Source organism: Platichthys flesus, chromosome 18, assembly GCF_949316205.1.
Source record: "Platichthys flesus chromosome 18, fPlaFle2.1, whole genome shotgun sequence".
NCBI classification, from domain to species: domain Eukaryota; kingdom Metazoa; phylum Chordata; class Actinopteri; order Pleuronectiformes; family Pleuronectidae; genus Platichthys; species Platichthys flesus.
This window is the reverse complement of record NC_084962.1, coordinates 12,707,634-12,728,640: the sequence shown is the minus strand read 5'-3', so window position 1 is coordinate 12,728,640 and position 21,007 is coordinate 12,707,634. Positions and strand designations below refer to the sequence as shown.

At 40.7% G+C, this 21,007-nt stretch overlaps 2 protein-coding genes across 2 annotated transcripts; both read right to left on the bottom strand.

Moving 5' to 3' along the window:
* Nucleotides 1-524: 524 nt before the first annotated feature.
* On the bottom strand, nt 525-11,847 carry prkg3 (protein kinase cGMP-dependent 3). Its single transcript, XM_062411178.1, has 22 exons — nt 11,501-11,847; nt 8,729-8,818; nt 8,042-8,104; nt 7,742-7,868; nt 7,398-7,564; nt 7,133-7,246; nt 6,677-6,782; nt 6,384-6,447; nt 6,008-6,085; nt 5,825-5,913; nt 5,164-5,229; nt 4,956-5,003; nt 4,826-4,867; nt 4,602-4,716; nt 3,791-3,927; nt 3,603-3,692; nt 3,087-3,228; nt 2,683-2,846; nt 2,178-2,294; nt 2,020-2,082; nt 1,777-1,852; nt 525-1,431 (listed from the first exon to the last, which is right to left on the bottom strand). The coding sequence occupies exons 2-22, from the start codon at nt 8,814-8,816 to the stop codon at nt 1,345-1,347; spliced, it is 2,043 nt and encodes a 680-aa protein (XP_062267162.1). The 5' UTR covers nt 8,817-8,818; nt 11,501-11,847; the 3' UTR covers nt 525-1,344.
* Nucleotides 11,848-13,673: 1,826 nt separating this feature from the next.
* On the bottom strand, nt 13,674-20,395 carry LOC133973371 (phospholipase ABHD3-like). The gene is made up of 9 exons (XM_062411181.1): nt 20,040-20,395; nt 18,976-19,136; nt 18,689-18,871; nt 18,446-18,491; nt 17,613-17,725; nt 17,303-17,476; nt 17,164-17,212; nt 16,320-16,485; nt 13,674-16,223 (listed from the first exon to the last, which is right to left on the bottom strand). The coding sequence occupies exons 1-9, from the start codon at nt 20,157-20,159 to the stop codon at nt 16,033-16,035; spliced, it is 1,203 nt and encodes a 400-aa protein (XP_062267165.1). The 5' UTR covers nt 20,160-20,395; the 3' UTR covers nt 13,674-16,032.
* Between the last annotated feature and the right edge of the window lie 612 nt (nt 20,396-21,007).

Genomic DNA, 21,007 nt, shown 5'->3' with positions numbered 1-21,007 from the left:
ACTATACCGTGCATCCTCTGGGCCTCTGCTGTCCCTGCACTAAAATCTGGACGAGTTATAGATGTTGTGTATTTTTCTGCAGGAGGGAAACATCTGGCAGTGTGTCTTTCCCCCTATGGAACATGTGATGGCTTTCATGTCCTGATGTGGAAAACTGATCTCATTTGTTGATTCACATTCAACGGGAAGGAAGAGGATCACTCCTTCCTCCTGCCTTAAAGGGGTGCCGCTGTGATGGACAGCTGAAACCCTCCAGAGCCTCACAATCAGCTGCAACCGATGTCAAACACATATTTACAGATTAAACCTGTAAATCCCTCGCTCTGTCCCAGGCTGGTTTCCTCACTGATAACATCTTTATAAGCTCAATATTTCCCCTTCATGTATTCTCCAACTATGTCTCACCCCTGATCTCCAAATACTTTTACTGCTCACTGCTGGATGTACTGGATGTGTGCGATTTGGCCCCCACCAGCAAAAGATAGGCAGTACTGGTTGTGAGTTAGAGTCGGGAACAAACAAAGTAGCCAATAAGAGCATCTTTATTTACTAAATGAGTCAAGTTGAAATTTCATCAGGACAGTCTATGTTCTTTTTAAATTACTTTAAGCTGAAGCAGACTTTCCAAAAAACGAAGATGAACTCTGAAAAAAAGTGACATTTTACAATAAAAACACAACTTTAACAACAATAAAGCATTAAACAGCTTTTCCATGAGCTGTTAAACACTTTTAATCTCTAAACAATGAACTTTAAAGTACAACACAGATATGGCAGATGTGGTAGACTTGATTTTTTCAGTTCTATTTTCAGGTTTGGTGAGAGACAACCTTTTGATACATATTGTATCATATCAACTCTTTATTAGCACTTAGAAAGGTGTTTAACTGATCAGGGATAAGCGTTAGTATTACGGGGGCCCTGATGTCCGAAGCCCGATAACATAACATAACAACAACTAGAAAACACAACGGTAAATCAATAAAACACAATAGCAAATAAGCTTAAGATAATATTATTTGTTATTTTCTTATGTTGTTGTGGTTTGTGTATTGTCATTGATTTACACTTCAGGGCCATCGTCTCATACGGGTGTTATTGTCACTTGTTCGTTTAGAAACGAAACATCTTAACCACCTTTCACCACCCGTCCACATATTTCCGGCCACTTGCCTCACTACCTAAAGTCGAAACAATGGAGCCATGATAAATATTTTGAGAAATAGTGATTCCCTGCAGCTCCGAAGAACCAATTTATCATGATGTGGGTTATGCCATTTCAGTGTAGAGCTCCTAGAGCTCCTACCATCATGAGGCCTTTTGATCCGTTCAAAATCTGCAGGATCAGAAGTCGCGGTCCCAGCCGGAGAACTCCTCCTCGGCCTTGCTCAGGTCCAGAGGGAACTGATCAAAGTTGATGTAGCAGGGACCCTGGTGGAGGAGAAAACAGACGTTTGAATGAGAAATGAGTCACGTGGGATATTTCTGTAAAGCTCAGCCACATAATCCTGAAGAAGCACAGAGGCAGTGTTTTAAAGTTAAATTCGTTATAAATAATGTTTTTTTTTTTATTTCTTTAACCTTTATTTTTGATAATTGAACATTTTAATTTGCAAATCCAGGAAACATAGCAGATTGGAAACCAGAGTTTAAAATTCTGAGAATATTTCTCCTAAAAAATCTTTTGGATTCTTTGCTTCTGTTTTTCTTAAACTGACAAAAAGGTGTAGAGGAAACACTCAGTGGAGGAAACCCTCAGCTGGTAGTGTGACTCACCTTGCGTATGAGTCGCACTGTGGGGGCGTTGAGTTGACCCTCCCGAAGCTTGTGCCAGTTCATACTGCTGAACCACCTGAACAGAGAAGGGTTTCATACTGTCAGAGAGCGCGGGCATCATTAAAACCGTAGAGGAACTTAAACTGCAACAGGCAACTCAATACAACCACAAACACAGGGACATGGTCTTTGCCTTTTTTATTAAAACCTCAGGTTGTTTTACACGTTGTCATAAACAGATACCTGTGATGCCGCACATCTTTGATTCCATTCTTGGTGTTTCCTAACCTCTGACCCGGCCGAGGTCTGCAAACAAGCACAAGATGTGAATTTCCACTATTAAAGAAACCATAACAAAGCCAAGGGATATATTAACATATCTATGTCTGTGTTGTTCTCACCTGCAAAGTTTACTGATTATGGACTTGGCTGCCTCGCTCAGATATGGTGGAAACTTCAGCACCCCATCCAAAATTTTTGCATAAATCTTCTGGGGCTCTGAACTTGAGAAGGGAGGACTGACAAAAAAAGAAAAAAAAATTACCCCAACCCTATTATTTAGTTAATTAATACAAATATCTAACAATATGAATTAAATGTCTCAGAAATCATGTATGTAAGATCTCTTAGGTTAAACTGAAACTGTGACAGCAGACTATGAGAAGAGATGCGTTTTACTGCTGCCATCTACTGGTTGGTATTAAGATTTGCTCAAGATACATTTTTGTGACTCTACTGTCACGAAATCCTTGAGTTTTGCTTGATTAATTATAACAATTAAAAGATTTATTTTTTCGAAGATTTGTCAAATATAGTCAAGATGAAATCCAGATGAGGCAGGTGTATTTGTATTATTATTATTATTATTATTATTAGTAGTAGTAGTAGTATCAGTATTAGTATTACCTTCCCACCAGTAGCTCAAAGATCAGGATGCCAAGGGACCAAAAGTCGACTGAAAAGTCATGTCCCTGGTTCTTGATGATCTCTGGAGCCATGTACTCAGGAGTGCCGACAAAGGAGTAGGTTTTCTCCCCACGCACCAACTCCTTAGCAAAACCAAAGTCCACCTGCACACATACACACACACAAACACAGACACACACACACACACACAGATACACACATATAGATGTAATATAAATATAAATGCAGAACATCCTGCAGACAAAGTCCCAAGTAATGGAAAAGCAAAGCATAGAAATTTATCACATATTTCACATTCAGATGCATTACAACTTGATATTTGATTGTGTAAGCTTTATATAAGCTTGTAGAAATAAGTGAACAGATTTCTTTTTTCGACTCACTAGTTTGATGTAGCCTCTAATGTCCAGCATCAGGTTCTCAGGCTTCAGGTCTCGGTACATGATGTTCTTCTTGTGCATGTAGGCATAGGCCTCCACCACGCAGGCAGTGCAGAACACAGCGACAGGCTCGTCGAAGCGCCCTCTGAAATCACAGACACACGTTTTGATTTGATTTCCAAGGAAGCTATTACATCCTAACGCCTTTTTTTTGGGCTGCTATTTACATTTGTCTGGGCACAAGCTGCTGCTGGGAATTGAAGTGTATTTCATTGTTGCCACCACTGTACTGTATATATCACATCAGCACCGGCTCTACAGGGACTGTCTTTCAATTTGTAATTTCACTGTAATTTAAGTGGTGATCTCCAGATAACCCACTGGTAATAAATGAAGTTGGCTACCAATTAAACCATTAAATTACAATTGCCTTTCTCTCAGAATATCCTAATATATAAAATGAGGAACAAAGATGCCAAACAGGATGCTTGAAAAATGTCTTTTCATCCGTTTCCTCACACTTCTTTGAGTTTGGTCCAGATCTCCCCTCCACCACAGAACTCCATCACCATGTAGATGTATCGGGAATCTTTGAAAGATGCGTGAAGCCTGCACTCGCACAAAGAGAAAGGAAAAGCAGAATATAAATGATTCACCGACACGTCTCCGTGCCACGTTCATGAACGATTCCAGTCGCTGGCAGATACCTGACGATGAAGTCACACTGGATGGCTTTCAGGATCTTCTTCTCAAACAGCATGTGCTCCTCCTGTCTCTTGGCAACAATGTGCTTCTTGCTGACTCGCTTCATGGCGTAATATTTCCCATGATTCACAGTGGTCATCTTAGAAATACAAAAGAAACTCTAATTCAAAACAACTAGAGTGTATCCTACAGGTTTTCATACCAATATCACACAGAAATATCGGATGTTGTTGTCGACTCTTGTTGTTGGTGTCAGTTTACGGATATTTTTTCTTCAGTTTACAAGTCAGCTGAACTCAACTAGTACAGGGCAATTTTTCTAAATATCATTATAATATTTAAGTATCAGAACCACCCGGATAATGTCAGCTAATATTTGAATTGGACTGGGTCAACAGGGTCAGTCATTTGTGGACAGTAGCTTTGCTAGGGACTGTATGCAAATTATACAGGAGGGGGAGAGAGGGTCAGTATTGTTGTTATTCATTCTCCCCTTATCGTAATAAAATCATCCTAGTAAAATGAATACAGTATATTTAAAAGTATTACTTAACAAGTACAAAAGTATAGTAGAAAGTTTCCATGTTATCATACAGATAACTGAGTTCCCTAAGTATCTGCTCTCAATATCTGCCAGTCAAGTTCCGATCCGTTTCACTTCTCTTACTGGCCCCGAGGCTAATATACTTAAGTTTAAGGAGGATTTAAGTTTTTCTCAAAGTGATTTTTATAAGACAACAACCCCAGTGAGGTTTTGGGTGAAAGAAGGGATGAATTTCCCCTTCCCAGCAGCAGAGAGATAAAAACTCTTACCAGCTCAACCCGTCCGAACCCTCCGACTCCGAGTGTGACCGGTTCTCCTTGGTAGCGTCCCTCCTGGTACAGCACAGGCACCAGATCCTTAAACCTCATGGTGGAGACTGTGGGACTGAGGGAGACAGAAATATTTTTAGCTAATTGGAACTATTTCTTATTTCAAGGAACTTATTTGTGTGATTTTTGTGATTGTGGTACATTTTCCATCCACAGTGACTCACTTTGTCTTTTCTGGAAGTTGTGCCTCCTGCAGCACTTTGGAGCTTGGGAGTAAAGACCAAAGGAAAGTCAATATGTTTTAATCTTAGCGAGGTGGAGAGAAGACGAGAAGTGATGATTTATGATACGTACTCATCAAACAGCTCCAGGTGCTCTATGGGAATTGTCTCCTCGAATACCCTGCAGTGACAAACACACAACATGAAAACAAACACACGGCGACAAAGGACAAAGACCCTCGTGGAATTTCCTTCAGGAATATTTAACTGAAGCCATGAACAGGAACATCACCTTCATTTACACTCAGAGTTTAATGTTAATCATTTAAAGTCACACTCACTCCTTGTCGATGGAGAAGCAGGTAACAGGGCCGTCGGCAGTGCAGGTGGCTGTTCTCAAAACTTCCCTGTAACAGGAAACACATTACACGTCAAACAAACACAGTGTAAATCTGTGATTGCCTAATATATCTGTATGAAAAGTTGATTTCTAGTCGAGAAAACTCAACAATTTGCATCTTAGATCATTGAGAGCAGATAAAATAAAGAATATAATTACAAATAATACGTTCATATATGTGTACGCAGAAAAGTTTTTCCAGAAAAGTGTGGAAGTATTGCATATTTATTTAATCTTTAATATCTTTGCTGATCAAATTGACATCTGAATAATCTTGTCTTAACACACCAAAATACAAGCAGGATAGTATTTTATTTCTTTATATACAGTTAGTTTCATCTTCATATAACCAAATCAATATGTACATTACTAAAGCACAGATTACAAACTGTATTCTTGGATTTTAGTCAAGTGAATTGTCAAGCACCAGTAATTTTGGGAAACTTACAAAACTGTTCAATTGATTAGATCAATTTAAAATACTGCCAATGACTGAAAACACATGGCAGCAGCCAGCCAGGGGGGGGGGGGGGGGGTGTACAGAGCGCTGGATGTTGCATAAGACAAATGTCCCGAGTCATGTGTTGTGTTGCCACGGTTACCGTATGAGGGCCTGTTCGCCGAAATGCTCCCCTTTCCCCATCCTGCGAATGTGCTTCTGAAGCCCGTTCACGTTCTTAGTCACCAGGACCTGGGGGGGGGGGGGCCATGGAGGTCACATATAGTCAATGCACAAACACACACACAGACACACACACACACACACACACACCATGGTGTATTACCTCTCCTTTCAGGATGATGTAGAATGTGTTCGCCTCAGCTCCTTCTCGAACTATGACATCTTTGTCCTGGTACTTCACCTAATGAGCACAACACATAAATACACATTAAGAGTCACTTTCACATATTTAACCCACCTTATCTTATGTTTGTAAATAACAATAAATGCAAATCACAGAAAATGCCTTTGTTCCTGAATACTGTAACTCCACATTTTAACATTTTGCAAACTGGAAAAACGTTCTTATGTTCACCAAGACTGTATATATGTCAGAGTTTTTGTGTTTTACGAGGAGTTTTAGTATCTCAGATGCAGGGTAGATTCATCACAACTTGATATTTATTGTCCCTCTGCAAGAAGATAACATCCTGACAAACCTCGTCCATGGAATCAAGGATCTTAGACAACTGGACATCATTCAGGTCCTTCAGAGTACGAGACCTGAGATAGAATCCACAGAAAAGAGCTGAAGGGTCAGAAGTAGCTGTTTCATCGTCCATTAAGCAAAGAAAATAAGTGAAACAGTGTTTTGTTGGAATTTTGTGGTTGGAGGAGTCCCCACAATTATATGAGTAGAGCAACACGGTGCCATAGTAGTTTCCAGAATGCTCCGATTATACATGCTGATCTTAATTTCCTTACAGTGGCTTGTCTTTTGGAGTAAACTCACGTCTTCAGGAAGCCCATGAGCTGCTCACGTTTCTTCTTGGACTTGTTGGTCATGATGGTCCTGTAGGTCTGACGCTCCATGCACCACAGACGCACCACCGTCTTGGCTGCGACGTGAGTGATACAGTCGTTAGCAAAGAGAATGATTGATTAGTCCTTGATTAGCCCAAACTCCACTGCACAATGGAAAAAAGTAAAATTGTTAACCAACTTGGAAAAAAAAAACTCAATTCATTTTTCAAATTAAAATCATTAATTGCGTTTAAATACGTAAAAAAAAACTGTATTCATCTGCTTGTCACCGACTGAAGTGATTGTTTTAGTTGGTCCAACAGATTTTTGTTTTTTCAGTGGACACACACGATTAATCCCATGGAGCCACATATAGTAGATCACACAATAAACTGCTGTGAATGGCCCCAGTATAAAAGTAAGCTGTCCCATTACAGAGGCTGACCTTTGACCGTGGCTGTCCGCTTGCAGTTGTACAGGATGGCGAGTTCCCCGAACACATCACCGCTGGTCAGAGTCCGGAGTTCCTGGCCCGCCTGGGTGACAAGGAGCTCCCCAGCTACAGAATCAAGTGGAAGTTTCATTATATGATTATGTTTTTTTCTGCACATTATAAATATTGTATAGATGCTCCTTCTTGATAATTGGTTTTCATGTTAGATAGTCCTGAAACATCAGGTGCAATTGTATTGTTTTACATGTGTCCCCACCTGCCACGATGTACATGCTGTCTCCTTCAGAGCCCTCTTTTATCACTTCCCTGCCCGGTTTGTAGTCAGACGCCACCAGGAGGTCCACCATCATGGCGGTTTGTTCATCGTCCAGGCGGCTCAGGAAGTCGTTCTTCTGGATGGATTTCACGATCAGATTTGTCTCGCTGGTTGGGGGGGGGGGGGGAGAGAGGGGTCATGTTGAGTTAAGGTCGTGGGAAGAGCTCCAATGAAACACATAAATACGTGTTTGACAAGTGCTGGAGAGTCACAGTGGATTTGCCAAATCCTGTGGCGTCTCATTAAAATGGGACATTCTCTCATCAGCGGCCCTGATTACCAACCTGACAGTTTTCTTGACCGCGGTGCCTGTAATCTCCAGGTTCTCGTGTATTGGCTCGGAGGCAATGACGGCCGAACGGCTCTGCCTGACCTGTGGTTCAATCTCATTACCGCTGTTGGAGGGGAACTCTGCAACGGACAAACACAGTCACACTAATGGAGCCTTTAATGCTGTAAACGGCTGCCATGTTTCAGCCAAATGTAAAGTCAAAGTTCACCTTTATACGTGTGTGTGTGTGGTGGGGTGTGTGGGTGGGTATGTGCGTGTGAGTCTGCCTCTGCTTCCCACATTGGCCTCTTACCCAATTCGTGATATTGACTCTGCAGTTCCTGCAAAAGATTTTCTTTCTCCTGCAGTCGTTGTTCTGTGAGGGAAAGAATATCAGAGGACATTGAGATGAAGGCTGTGAGTTGAGGCACTTTTTTCAAATAAATGTTTAACAGATGAGTTGAAAGTTTATTCAAGAGAAGTAAAGTTGATTATTAGTGAAGATAGGTGATACAATTTAAAAACAATAGTCTGTGTCTACGTGACAAGTACATGATTTTGGCAAATGTTTTCTTGAATGGATAATGTGACATGTATGAGTAGTTTGAACCCAGAATATCCACTTTAAACAACGACACATCATTAATCACACAACTTGTTTGACTTCACTTTGCGAGTGGAAACAAAGCCTATTTTGAGTTTACTCGTGTTTTTAAGGCAGCAATTGAACTTAACTTATTAAATTGAACCACCTTGATAGATTTTAAAACAGTTGATCTTCCTCTCTCCATTTGAGAGTTTATGGGCCAAATCTTTAGCTATTGTATTCCCCCTGTTCCTAAGCAACTACCTCTATACCCATTGATCTGAGGTACAAGTGGGAATCCCTTGGTACACTGCTACATTGGAGCTGGTGACTCCACTGCAGACCGAAAGGTCTTAGCCTGTTTACCAGGGCTCTTCCTCCATAGTTTGTCTGTGATGTTATGTCTGTGCTCACCCAGGTCTGTATTCTGCCTCTGCAGCTCCTGGTTGATCTGACATTGTTTTTCCAGCTGCTGCTTCAGGTCCTCCAGTTGCTTCTCCATGGCTGCAGAGAGAACAAAATGAAATATCCTGTAAACATCGCTATCAGCCAATGCTGACTTTTTATATAGCAACATTGGCATTTCAATGACTTCCTCAAGACATAATTTATATAACAGAATAAGCTGTAGAACTTGTCTCTACTGTTATTGGTTGTATAAGTTAATGCATTACTGCACTATATGACATCAGTCCTTACAAATTATCTTACGTATGTTTTGATTTATACAAGCTCTGTAATCCTTTATGATGTAGACAAACCTCATATACCTTTATTTTTGAAATAAACATGAGGTGATTTTGTGATTTCTTTGTGAATTTTCATTATGTTACAAATTGTATGACATCATACTGTAGTATGAGACTTATGTTTGGTGGTGATTCACATTTACTCGTTTGGTTGTGATGAGTTAAAAGTGCTGCGTTGTTGGATTCGGATGTCAAACGTGTGTGGAGTCAAACAGACAAATCTGTCCCTGTTTACCCACAGCTGTATGTACGTTAGTTAAGGCAAGGATATAGAACTGTCTTCCAATAGTAGCTTTGGATTGCCTCTGCAGTATTTGTGGAGATATCGTGGACATTTCCTTTTTGGACCATATTTTTTTTAACCGATCAACTCCAAAAGTGAATCATCTGGAAATACCCTCCTAAGCAATATTCCTACCAAGTTTGGTAACAATCTTTCATTGTTTTGTTGAGTTTTTTTGAACATATACACACACATGGGCGAAAAACAACGCTCCTGGCAATGGCGGCGCAGAGTAAAAACAAACATGCACAAGAGGAATCAACAGAGTCTAGAGTGAAGTGTGTACCACCATGGATAGGAGGTTTAAACAGACAAAGAACACAGTGCCGAGCAGCTGATTTTTGTGGAGACCAAACTCGTCCTGGACGTCATATTTAAACAGAATTTAACTAAACTGTTGCCTTTTTCACGGGGACCCGAGCTCTGCTGCTGTGCCTGCACACAGCAAGACGCCCGCTGAATAATGCACACTAATGATGGACCGTCAACGGGGTGCTTTCTGAAATGCTGTCGCACCCTCCCAGCTGCTCCCGCAGATCTATTACCTCTGCAATGACTGATAACGACACAGAAACTGTCAGAATAGTCGAAAACTTTTCATTAATGGCTCCCTGGTTGCAGAATGTGTGTGTGTGTGTGTGCATTACTTTATTCTTCATGCTTGTGTGCTGCTACAATAACGTGTGACATTAACCGCCTCCGCTGTATAATTTTATTGCAGAAATGTGAGAGAAGAAGCCGGCAAACAGCTAAACGTGTCAGTACTGGCGTGTGTGACAGGTCAACCGACACCGCCCTGGTAACGAGGCGTCCTCCCCTTTTTAATTTTGCTCAGATGATGGGGCTCATGTTGACAGGGCAAACACGACAATTAACACAAACACAAGGACGCCGGTCATACGATTGATTCACCAAACATCCACCTCAGCAGAGTCTGCGGCAGACGGGTTGATTGCCTGTTCAATCACCGTGCTCGTCACATGACCCCGGTTACCACCTCCTCACCCTGAACATTGAACAGCTCAGAGATTAGACGTAATGTCGGATCATAAAGTCGCAGAGCAGCAAACTGTGACGGGGAAAAAAATATAAAATGGCTCCTGTACCATCCGTGGAGAAACAGTGTGTCTTTATGCAGACGGTGGCAATAATTTACGATGTTTAAATAACACATTTACAACATCATACCTTCCGTTACACCTATGATTGGCAATTGAGGAAATGTCCACTGCATAAAACCATAGCCTGCGTCGTTTCAAACGGCCATTACAATTTTACTGGAAACATAATGGCAGCAAAAAAAGGTTGCCCCATCATGCTTGGAAGTCAATTGTGCCTCTGGGGGTTTTATTAACCCGTCGTCAACGCACACAGAGAAAGAGCAGTGCAGAAACACAATTTGTGCGCTGTCGAGGAACTTGCAGCTACGAATTGGGCACCTAGAAATGATAACCTTTAGTTCTTGCTGGTCAGCTATTTAAACCGCTGTTAGTTGAACCCTGCACTTTTAGCCCGGGAGAAACAAAAAATACAGATTTCATACCCAGAAGGAGCGGCTGCTTGTGTGTCAGCTGCTTTATTCTTTTCTTACGTGATGCAATGACCACAGATAATTTTCTAAGATATGTGTGTAGTTTAGCTGCACTTTTACTTTGACACTTTGGAAGTCGTAAACATTCAGATAAACACATTGTCATCTGGTTTATTTCAGGGGGAAGAATGAGATGAAGAGAAATAAGGATTTGCTTCTCTCAGCAGGAACATGATGCTCAAGCAGGTTATTCAGATACAGGCAGCGTACATTACACTCTATACTCCCTCATTTCTAATTCATGGACAAGTGTAGCTACAGCTGGATTCTCATAAGATGCAGTGGAACAGAAACCAGTGCCTGGTGCGATGGTGCATTCATTCACGGCCAGTCAGAGTTTGTAGCACATGCAGAGCCTCGTCTTTTTTACTTCGTTAAAATTGTGATTTGCGACAACTTAAACACCCAATACTTGAAAACATATGTATTTCACCGTTTGCAAGTGTTTAAAGCTGCACTTTAAACACTGGACAACATCTGGATCAGCAGCACAGACTCAACATAAAGTGCCAGAAAACCTTTACATGACCCAACACCCATATGATATGAGTCAGTAGACTCACCTGCAGGCTGTGTGTGATCACCGGAGAAGAGGAGTTCCTGCCCGAAGCTGCATGGATTCCAGAAGCTGAACAAGTAAAATCTCCCTGGACTTCACTTTCGAGTTCCACCTTCAGTCGTACAGATGTATTTCTGATTCGTACATGAGCAACTCCTGCGCCCTGCCTGACCCCCAGATTGACTAGAGACTGTGCACACCTGAGCAGACACCAACATGCAGCCCTGTCTCCAGCATTGTCCTCCTCCTCCTCCTGCTGCTGCTCTTCCTCAGCTTACACAGCCATGTCTGCTCTTCTCACATATATATGTTTTTCAGTTTTGTGCTCTCGCACTCTAAATTTTTCCTCTTCTCTCTCCACCTATCAGTCTCAGCAGCTCCTGGTGTTGAATCATTAACTGTGACCAGCAGCTCCTCCCATCACACCAGGTAGAGGAACACAGACAGGAGGAGGAGGAAGAGGAGGAGGAGGAAGAGGAGGATGGAGAATAGCTGAAGTTTGGTGGAAATACATTCAGCTCAGCTGACAGTGTTTGATTAAGTGTGATTTTCTTATAATAATATGATAATAAACTTTATTTCAAAAGCTTTACAAAATGTGTGGGATTAAAACAACAAAGAACACAACCAGACAGAACTAATAATAGAAACAAAATATTTAAGAAGTAATATTTTACATATATTAACCAGAATATGATGCTTAAAGCTTTGCAATAACAATATCTTTTGAGTAATGATTTAAAAACCAGTCTAATCTCGAGTTCCAGAGCTGTGGGTCCCAAAGGTGAAAGCCTGGTTACACGTAGTTGCCAGCCTTGACTAATAAGTGTTGGTTGGATGAGCTTATATTAAAGCTCAGAGCATAGGGAGTTAGCAGCTGTCTCAATGTCACTGGGCACCAGACTGTGCTGAGCTCTAATAGTTATTAAAAGATTCTTAAAAATAAATCCTGAATGTGACTGGGCGTAAATGAACATATACATTTGGTGTTTAAATGCATACGTTAAATGCAAGCAATCCACAGTCAAGAGACTGTGGATTGACTGGAACATGTAAATATCCAGTATATATTCAGAGTATTTAGTTTTGAAAGACACTGATTTCTGTGATAGTCATCAGTGATTAATCATTTTTTGTAGACATAGAAGAGAGGTACCAACATCTGGGATTAATGAAGATTAATATCTGTTTTTTAAAGGTCTAATATTCAAAATTCTAACTCAACAAGTTGTTTTAGAGTGTGTGTATTACTGTAACAGCCACTGACACAGAGTTGAGACTTAGCACCAATGTGTGTGTCATGGTGACAAGTCAAAGTGCGTGAGTAAACAGTGTGAATGTTTCATCAGTGTAAATTTCTTGCGTAAAATGACGGAAAGGGGAAGTGAAGTGAAGCAACAGATAGAGTTGTGGGAAATGATCAAAGCTGAGGCAGAGCAGCTCAGACTCACAGATTTCATCTACCAGAGTTGGAAAGTGTGTTTTTCTTTTCTTTTTCCACAGACTGAACACGGCTGGACGTTTTCCAGGCTGAATGACATGAATCTTAATGAGGCTGAAGGGTTAGCATTGTGACAGAGGGCGTGGGCCTTTATTGTCCACGGTTAATTATTGATACGTCGTCTGGTTAATCAGCGACATTAATGACCCACTGCTCCGAGATAAAAGGGCTCTGGTTTCAGCGGTGGAGCTGGAGGGGATGTCGAGTGATAAGACATTTTTCCATTAGTAGCAATATGGTGATAACTAAAACAAACCCAGGCTCAAGTGTTGCTATTGATCACAGCCACAGATCTCCTTACAATTGCTTCAGTTCAACTCAGTATTCAGCTGGATTAAAAAAAAAAAGATTATTTCAATTTTTTTCCATTTGTATTTGTAAATTCACTCTCAATTTAATTAATTTTTTACTTTTACGGGTATTTTTCAATTTTTTTGTTTCTCATTTTTATGGGGAAAGTGCTCATTGGTAAACAGATACAATTCTGTATCTCTTTTTAGATATAAATAAATAAAATAAAATGATATAATATATAATAATACATATCTATGAATCTGTTATCTAGACCAGTTCAATACAACCATCCAACTAACTGTACAGCAAACACAGGTTTATAATACTATACCCAATAATCATTTGATAAAACAAACACAAGAAAACCACAAATTAAACAAAGTAGATTTATCATTCTTTAATTCAAGTCTAATTCAGGAAGCAATCAGATAGCCAATAATGTCCAAAAGTCTTTGTTCACAGACTTTGTAAAAACAGAACTAATACTGAAAAAAAAAAAACATCCACTAATACACAGCAGTTCAATAAAGTGAGCATAGTTTATATCTGCAGATAAATGGTGAGCTATTAAATGTTACAATTCAGTGAAACCACAACAGCAACACTATCTGCCACAATCTTCATTTGTTCATGAGTCATAATTAAAAACACTTCTACATCAAAGTCGAGTCAAAAACAACTGCAGCTCTTCTGTGAATTTTGTAAAATAATGAACATGTGGACTGAAAGTGGTGATAATCCTTCATCTGTCAATCCATCCTCCAAACAATAATGTGCGTAAAGGAGGAAAGAAAAAGCAATTTAAACACACAGAGGAAAACGAATACCTCAAATACCACAAAGAGAAGTATTAATTTGTGCTGCATACTTTACATTGCAAGGGAGCATATATATATACTGCAAAAGCATGTCAAGGCATACAATATTTACTTATGTACACATATTTACTTACTATTTATGTGTCATACGTATTTAAAATTAAATATGGAAATGCAAAACCTCAATTTATAAGTGCGAGAGTACTTTTTACATAGGTGTCAACAAGGCCTCACCCTGGGATGAAGTCGTATCAAAGCTCAACCGAACCACAGAGAACCAATCCAAAGATGCCACAGAGGAAAATTCCTGCGAAAGCTCCAACAACTGTTGATCACTATTATTTTTACGATTTTTGAATTTTTTTCACCTCAAACATTTCTGCTCATAATCCAAGGAGGGTGTGAGTAGAAAAATCAGGACAGTAATTATCGGGACAAACTAATTAGAACATTTAATCTACTGTTACATTCTTGCATTTATAACAACTGAATCAATTTTAGTTGCTATTTGTGTCTACAAATATTTGATAAAGTTGACAGTTTGCATTTAAGATTTTTATATTAAGAAATCTTTCTAAAAAATAATTTTATTGTGTATGGTTACATCAGATTTGACAACAAAGGCTCTTGTTGGTTGGTCTTGACTCTAAAGTTAATATTTCCTTACATTAAACGCATATATGCTTGAATATCTTTCATTAAAAAATTTAAAAGGATGCTTCCATTAACTTGGGTGCTTTATTAGTATTTATACGAAAAGGCCAGTGAATGTATTAGTGAGGAAGAATTTGTGAAGAAGACACTTGGCAGCTGGATGAGGCTCCTTCGCCTAAACCTCTTTGTTATAGGATTCTATTTCTGTTCAAATCAGACAGTATATTAACTCTTAACCACTTTTAATGAGAGCTGAGCAGGACTGCTGTACCTGTCAGTCAAGCACACTGCTCAGATTTCTTCTCCTTGGAAGTTCGTGTCTCGACTTTGGAGTTTAAAAGTTGTGGATGTTTGTGGCGTCTTGGGATTTATTTTCTTATTTCTACTCCTCCCAGCTTCTTAAATCATGTTTCTATTGAACCTCCATCTCCTCTTACAGTCTCAGCTGTGTTTCTCCATTCATGGTTTTAGATCCTTCATTTTAACCAACATCTCAAACTGTAATAATCTGTGAGCAGCCCTGATTCTCCCTATTGCTGCATGTTTCCAATGTTAAAAAACATTCATGGTGCCTCTGCAGTGTGGTTGAGCTTTGATACATCCTCATCCAGATGTGATGCTTTGTCAGTGGCACAGCTCTGACTTCAATGTCCGTTTGCCAGGGTTTGTTGCATTAGATGCAATATATCCCCCCCTTGTTTTCCAGTGGAGACTTACAGCTCTAGCAACTCAGACCAGGATTAGCTCTGCTGGGGCTCTGGAATGAGGAGTATGTAAAGTCTGCACAAAGGCCTGAAGGAGATATAATCCTCCGGTCCCACACTTCAAAGAAATCAAGTCTTGCAAAAATCGAAAGAAGCAAAAGAATCCAACAACAACAGGTCTCTATTACTACACAATCGAATCATTTCTAGTTAAATAAGATTTACAAATCTCTAAACATGGATTCGTTTTGTTTGTTTCTAGATCCTCAAATTATCAGTTTGTCACCAGATTTCTTTGTTACCTGATGAGACATCCAATTTTTGAGGAGGTAGACGAGTTGCATCGAGGTCACATGATTGTACAATACAGTTGGTCATTTTCAGTGTAAAGGTGAAGAAGACGCAACTTTTCTGTGGCAGGACAACAGAGCAACGCATTCCTGTGAATGGCTCCTCTGCTGCTGTAACGCCACCGACTCTGTATTCTTCGCAGTGGAAAGTTATTTGTTATCCAATCGGGCTCGGAGTACGTACGGGAGGGGAATGATCGTCAGCTCGTCGGCCTCTACTTGATGCAACAGGCCTTGTTGATGTCCGTCGGGTGTTCGAAGGCGGCGTGGACGAACTGGCTGAACAGCCGCTCCATGTAGTTCTCACCGCGGGGGAACAAACCCTGCATGAAGGCGATGTGGCCACCGTGAGCCGTCAGCAGCAGCGCGACGTTCGGGAGGTCCTGGACTATCGACAGTGGGAACGCTGTGAGGAAGAAAATACAAAAGCATTAGCACGAGGCACTGAACTTACATTTATTCAAGCGTGTGAAAATCTCTCCTCCTCGCGCCGTCCACTCACTGCTTTTGGGAGAGAAGGGGTCGTCAGCGGCATTGAGACACAGGATGGGGACTGCTGTGTTGTGGAGCTTCTTGTCTGGGCTGGCGTCCACGTAGTAGTCCTCACAAGATTTATATCCGAAAAGCAGAGAGGTGAAGCGCTCGTCAAACTCACGGATCGACTGCGACTGGAACACACAAGGTGGGAATCAGATGAGGGGAGAGAAACTATGACACAGACCATGTTTACATAACCACTGCTATCACCATGACCAGGCTCATCCTGGTTTTGTACATGGTATTTTAAATGGAAGATTGAGAAATCGGGTTCTTCATATCCACGTTTACATGATAAATACAAGTATCCAGACTACTTGTGACTGTGTGCTGTCTGTGCAAATACCTGTGATGTTTAACGTTACCACGGTAACAGCAACGCAGCCTACTGGGAATATTGATTCCTGTATCGTCGTGACTATTAAAAATGAGGCCAATTTGTCTGAAAGCGGGTTTCGCTCCATTAAAAGCCGACACAGCGTTACAGATTTGGCTTATTCATCTTATTGTCAGCAATGGAATCCAAGAGGGACAGCAAATATTAAACATGTCCTCCACCAGGATGCAAAGGATGAAGATATTGAGGCCTGACTGGTGGGATTGGAATAATATGTATACACATATACATATCATGAGTACTTTTTATCCTGGTTTTGAGAATCACCTTTCTCAAAACCAGGATAAGGGCTTATCCAGGTGACTGAAATCAGGATATGATGTTTACATGCTTAAACACAAAAACTGGACCAAAGCTGACAATAACCAGGATATTGGTGTGCATGTAAACACAGTCAGAGAGGTGAGCGTACCTTCAGGACGTGGTCCAAATCCACCACCTTCTCCAGAATCTTCCTGTGCCTGTGAGAAACCATAAGAACACCGGAGTCAGCGTTACAGATTGGTGAAAAATAATTTCACAAATTTGCAAAGAACCGCAACAGATCCTACCTGGTGATCAGACCACACAGGACGGACGTGAGGTACTTGTTGAAGAGCAGCCAGTTCAGTGGTTCTTCCATAGAGACGGAGGATTTCTGCGCATCCCAGGGGACGGAAACGGTGAAGCCGGCCACCAGCCCCGACTCCGAGCGCTTGCGGCCCAGGTAGTTTAACAACAGCATTCTTTCAGAGGGTGGAAGAAAAATAACTTAGGAAATTAAAGGGAAGAGGAAGACTTTAGTTAAAGGGCAGAGAAAATAGTATATGATAACATTTTCCAGACAAAAGGCAAGACATTTGAAAGAGTAAGCCCACTCACCCTCCCATCGACACTCCGGTGCCAAGTACAGGGGCCTGAGGGAGGAGTCCTTTGACGTGTTGCACCACATGCTCGAGATCTGAGGTGTTGGCTGCACAGTAGGTGCGAGGCGTCTGAAGCAGGAGGACAGAGGTCGTCAACAACCATAATTACTTCGCTCAGTACTTTCAAACTGCATAGCTGTAACATTTGAAACCCCATTTCTTCATACTGAAAATTTAAATATATAAAAGTGTCATAATATAATCACACACAGCAAATATATAAATATATATTAAGAATAAGTCTTAAATCAGCTAAAAATGTAATTCCTCAAACACGAGCAAATAGTGCATTTGTTGGGGACTACTTTCAGCTGCGGATTAACACATTTAGTGCAGTAACGAGTATTCCCAGCAGCAGGGCTTTGGTTTATTTCAATAAAAATAACCTACAGGTTAAGGACCTTTACTTCGATACATCCTAACAAAATAAGTATTCAAATGTTTCTCATTAATGTGTTTCCAAAAATGTTGTGACAGTGGAGATCTAAACAGAGAAATAAGATCAGGCTTAATGTCCCAAGGTCTAGGCTTGAAATAGAGGTGAGCAGGCCTTTGGCTGCGCCTAATCTCAGGAATCAGCTAATCTATTTATATAGTAACCGCTAAGACTGTGAAACATTTAAATCATTGCTGAAGACCCACTTCCTCTGACAGCAGTTCAATTTGAATTGAGTTTGAGATTTTTTTCTATTTCAGATTTGGAGCAAACAAACTCGAAACCTTGAAGCTACTTGACAAACAAAGTCTATTTAGCATGACCATAGCTCATTATGAAATCATCGTTCTTACCAACAACTCTTCTCCTGCGGCACCTCTGTTGTTGAAGACCACACATCTAGAGAAGAAAAATGTCAATGGAAACAGGACCAGCAAAGTAAATTCCACTCAGTCAGGGTCATGTAAGTTCACTGTTTTAAACTCAAACTGGTGTGTGACTTCCAGCAGATATATTTCAGTTTTTAATTACGATGAAAAATGTTGATTCTGATTTTGGCACACAGGACAATAATTGAATCCCTTCCAACAGCTGACCTGTAGCCACGGCGGGTGGCCTGGCTGATGGTGTGGAGCACGTAGGGCTGCTTGCTGTTCCCTGCCAGGCCCGGGAGGATCAGTATTGTGGGGCGGGTAGAGGATTCTGGGTAGGACGCACTGGCGTGATTGTCTACCCAGTCCAGCGAAATCTGACCGCCGTCACCTGTACGGATCAGCTCACTGAGGGACGAGGGGAGAGGAGTGAAAAGGCCTGAACTTGAAAAACAATCATATGGATGTCTGATTCCACCAGTCAGAGAAAGATACTGGGAGACTGAACTTACTTGCGATATGTGACGTGGGGTTTGGATTTGAGGACGGAACAGACCAGGGTTTGGAATCGGCCTCCCCAGCACCACGGAGTGGGACTGAAGCGCTCGGACACCACAGGACAGTGCTCTTGGAGAAATGCACTGAACGCCTCACTACAAACCAGAGCTGGTGTCTGAGCCAGAGACACAAGAGACATGTCATGAAAACCTGTTTAACTGTAACTATGTGTATGTACACACAACTATTTGCATTATCAAACTGTCCAAACCTAACACATTTGACTACAGCTGTGTTACCTTATCAAGTAACAATATTGTGTTACATGACATTTATGGATGTTTAACGTTCATCAACACTTAAAATATCCTCTTGACTGTGTTATGGCGCATTATGAACCATCTATTGATTGTTTAAATTCTGCTTGTTAATGCTGGATTAGGTAAACATTCAACAAAAATCTATTATTCAGAGCGAAAGTATATTATCTGCAAACATACAAACACCGCCGAGAGGAGATCCCAAAGTATACAGATTATTATTTCAATTTTTTCGTTTGAGCTTGAAGTTGAACTTTATCGACGTAAAGCTCTGTGCTGCCTGATCATGAACAATTTACATGAATTGAGAAATTAAAATATAAATATAAAAAAAATGACATAATAAACTGAATTGATAAAAGCATATACAAAAATATTTGATAGAAATACAATAAAATACAAATAAAATACAAAATAAAATATATTCAAATGTAATCTAATTTAAATAAGAAAAATAAAGTGAAATACTGCATTACAAATATTTAATTCAAATACGAAAAGAAAGCAAAGTAAACATGTTAAATATATATATATATAAAGCAGGGTAAAGGTCAAATTTAATACGATTTAAATAAATAATAATATAGTAAAATAAAATGACAAATTGAGCGGAACAGAATGAAACTAAAGTACTATCTAACTAAAGTAAATTATAAAAATAACTTGAAGCCACAGAGGAGGATGTGGTGAAAACAGAATGAGACAACTACAGGATGATGAAACACCCAATGAGGCGGTGGTGGAGCCGAGGCACCGACCTGACATTGGCGGCCCCACAGATAGTAGAGAGCGGCGGTGATGGAGCAGATGAACACGGTGGAAGGTCTGGAGACACACTCCCAGTATACTCTCCACAGATCCAAGTGGGATAACAACATGGTGACGACCTGCTGGGATCTGTTTGCACGGGGACCGGAGAGAAGCGCGACCTGCCGTCTTCATCACCGGCAGCCGAACAGCAAGATGTCCCACGGCTCTTCCTCGCCCTAGAAACGGATACAGAGCCGGCTAGAGGCTCCTCTCGGCGGTGTTTGACCCCGGCAGTAGGCGGTCCTCCGGCGGACACGGTTCCTGCTTCCTCCCGTGACCGCAGATCGTCTGTTCGGACCTTGGACCAATGACAAATGTCCAGGTCCACCCCCACACACACAGGGGGACTACAAACATGGACGTCACCAAACACGCATGCGCCTCTCTTCTTCTTTTTCATATTCTAAATATTTCTTGGAGCCTCAGCGCTGCCCTGCCCCTTGTGTTTGCTTTCAGGTATTGCAGAAATTACATTTTCAGTTTGAACTTGCGTGACTCATACAGTACTATATTATATAATATTATATTACTACCAAATACGAAAAATATGTTTTTCTGTTGTGAAAGGTTTATATTTTGACATATTCTGTATTCTGTATAGAATAAATATATCTATTTATTCTATTATTATTAGTAAAGGTATTATTTTGACTCCTTTAATATTTGTATTATCTTGTCTACCTCATTCTGACCTGTCTGCCGCTGTAACAAGGGACCCAACAGAACTCAAATCCTACACATGGAAACACAGTGAAAGCTCTCGTTTTAATGTATCATGATGGGTCCAGTCTAAATAAGGGTTGACCACCCTCACAAGTCATTTTAGTTTCGCAGTTTTGGTTATCAGTTTTGTTATAGTTGGTTTCAAACATGGTCTATCTCTACGCGCTAACTCTAAAGATAATTTTTTTGTGCT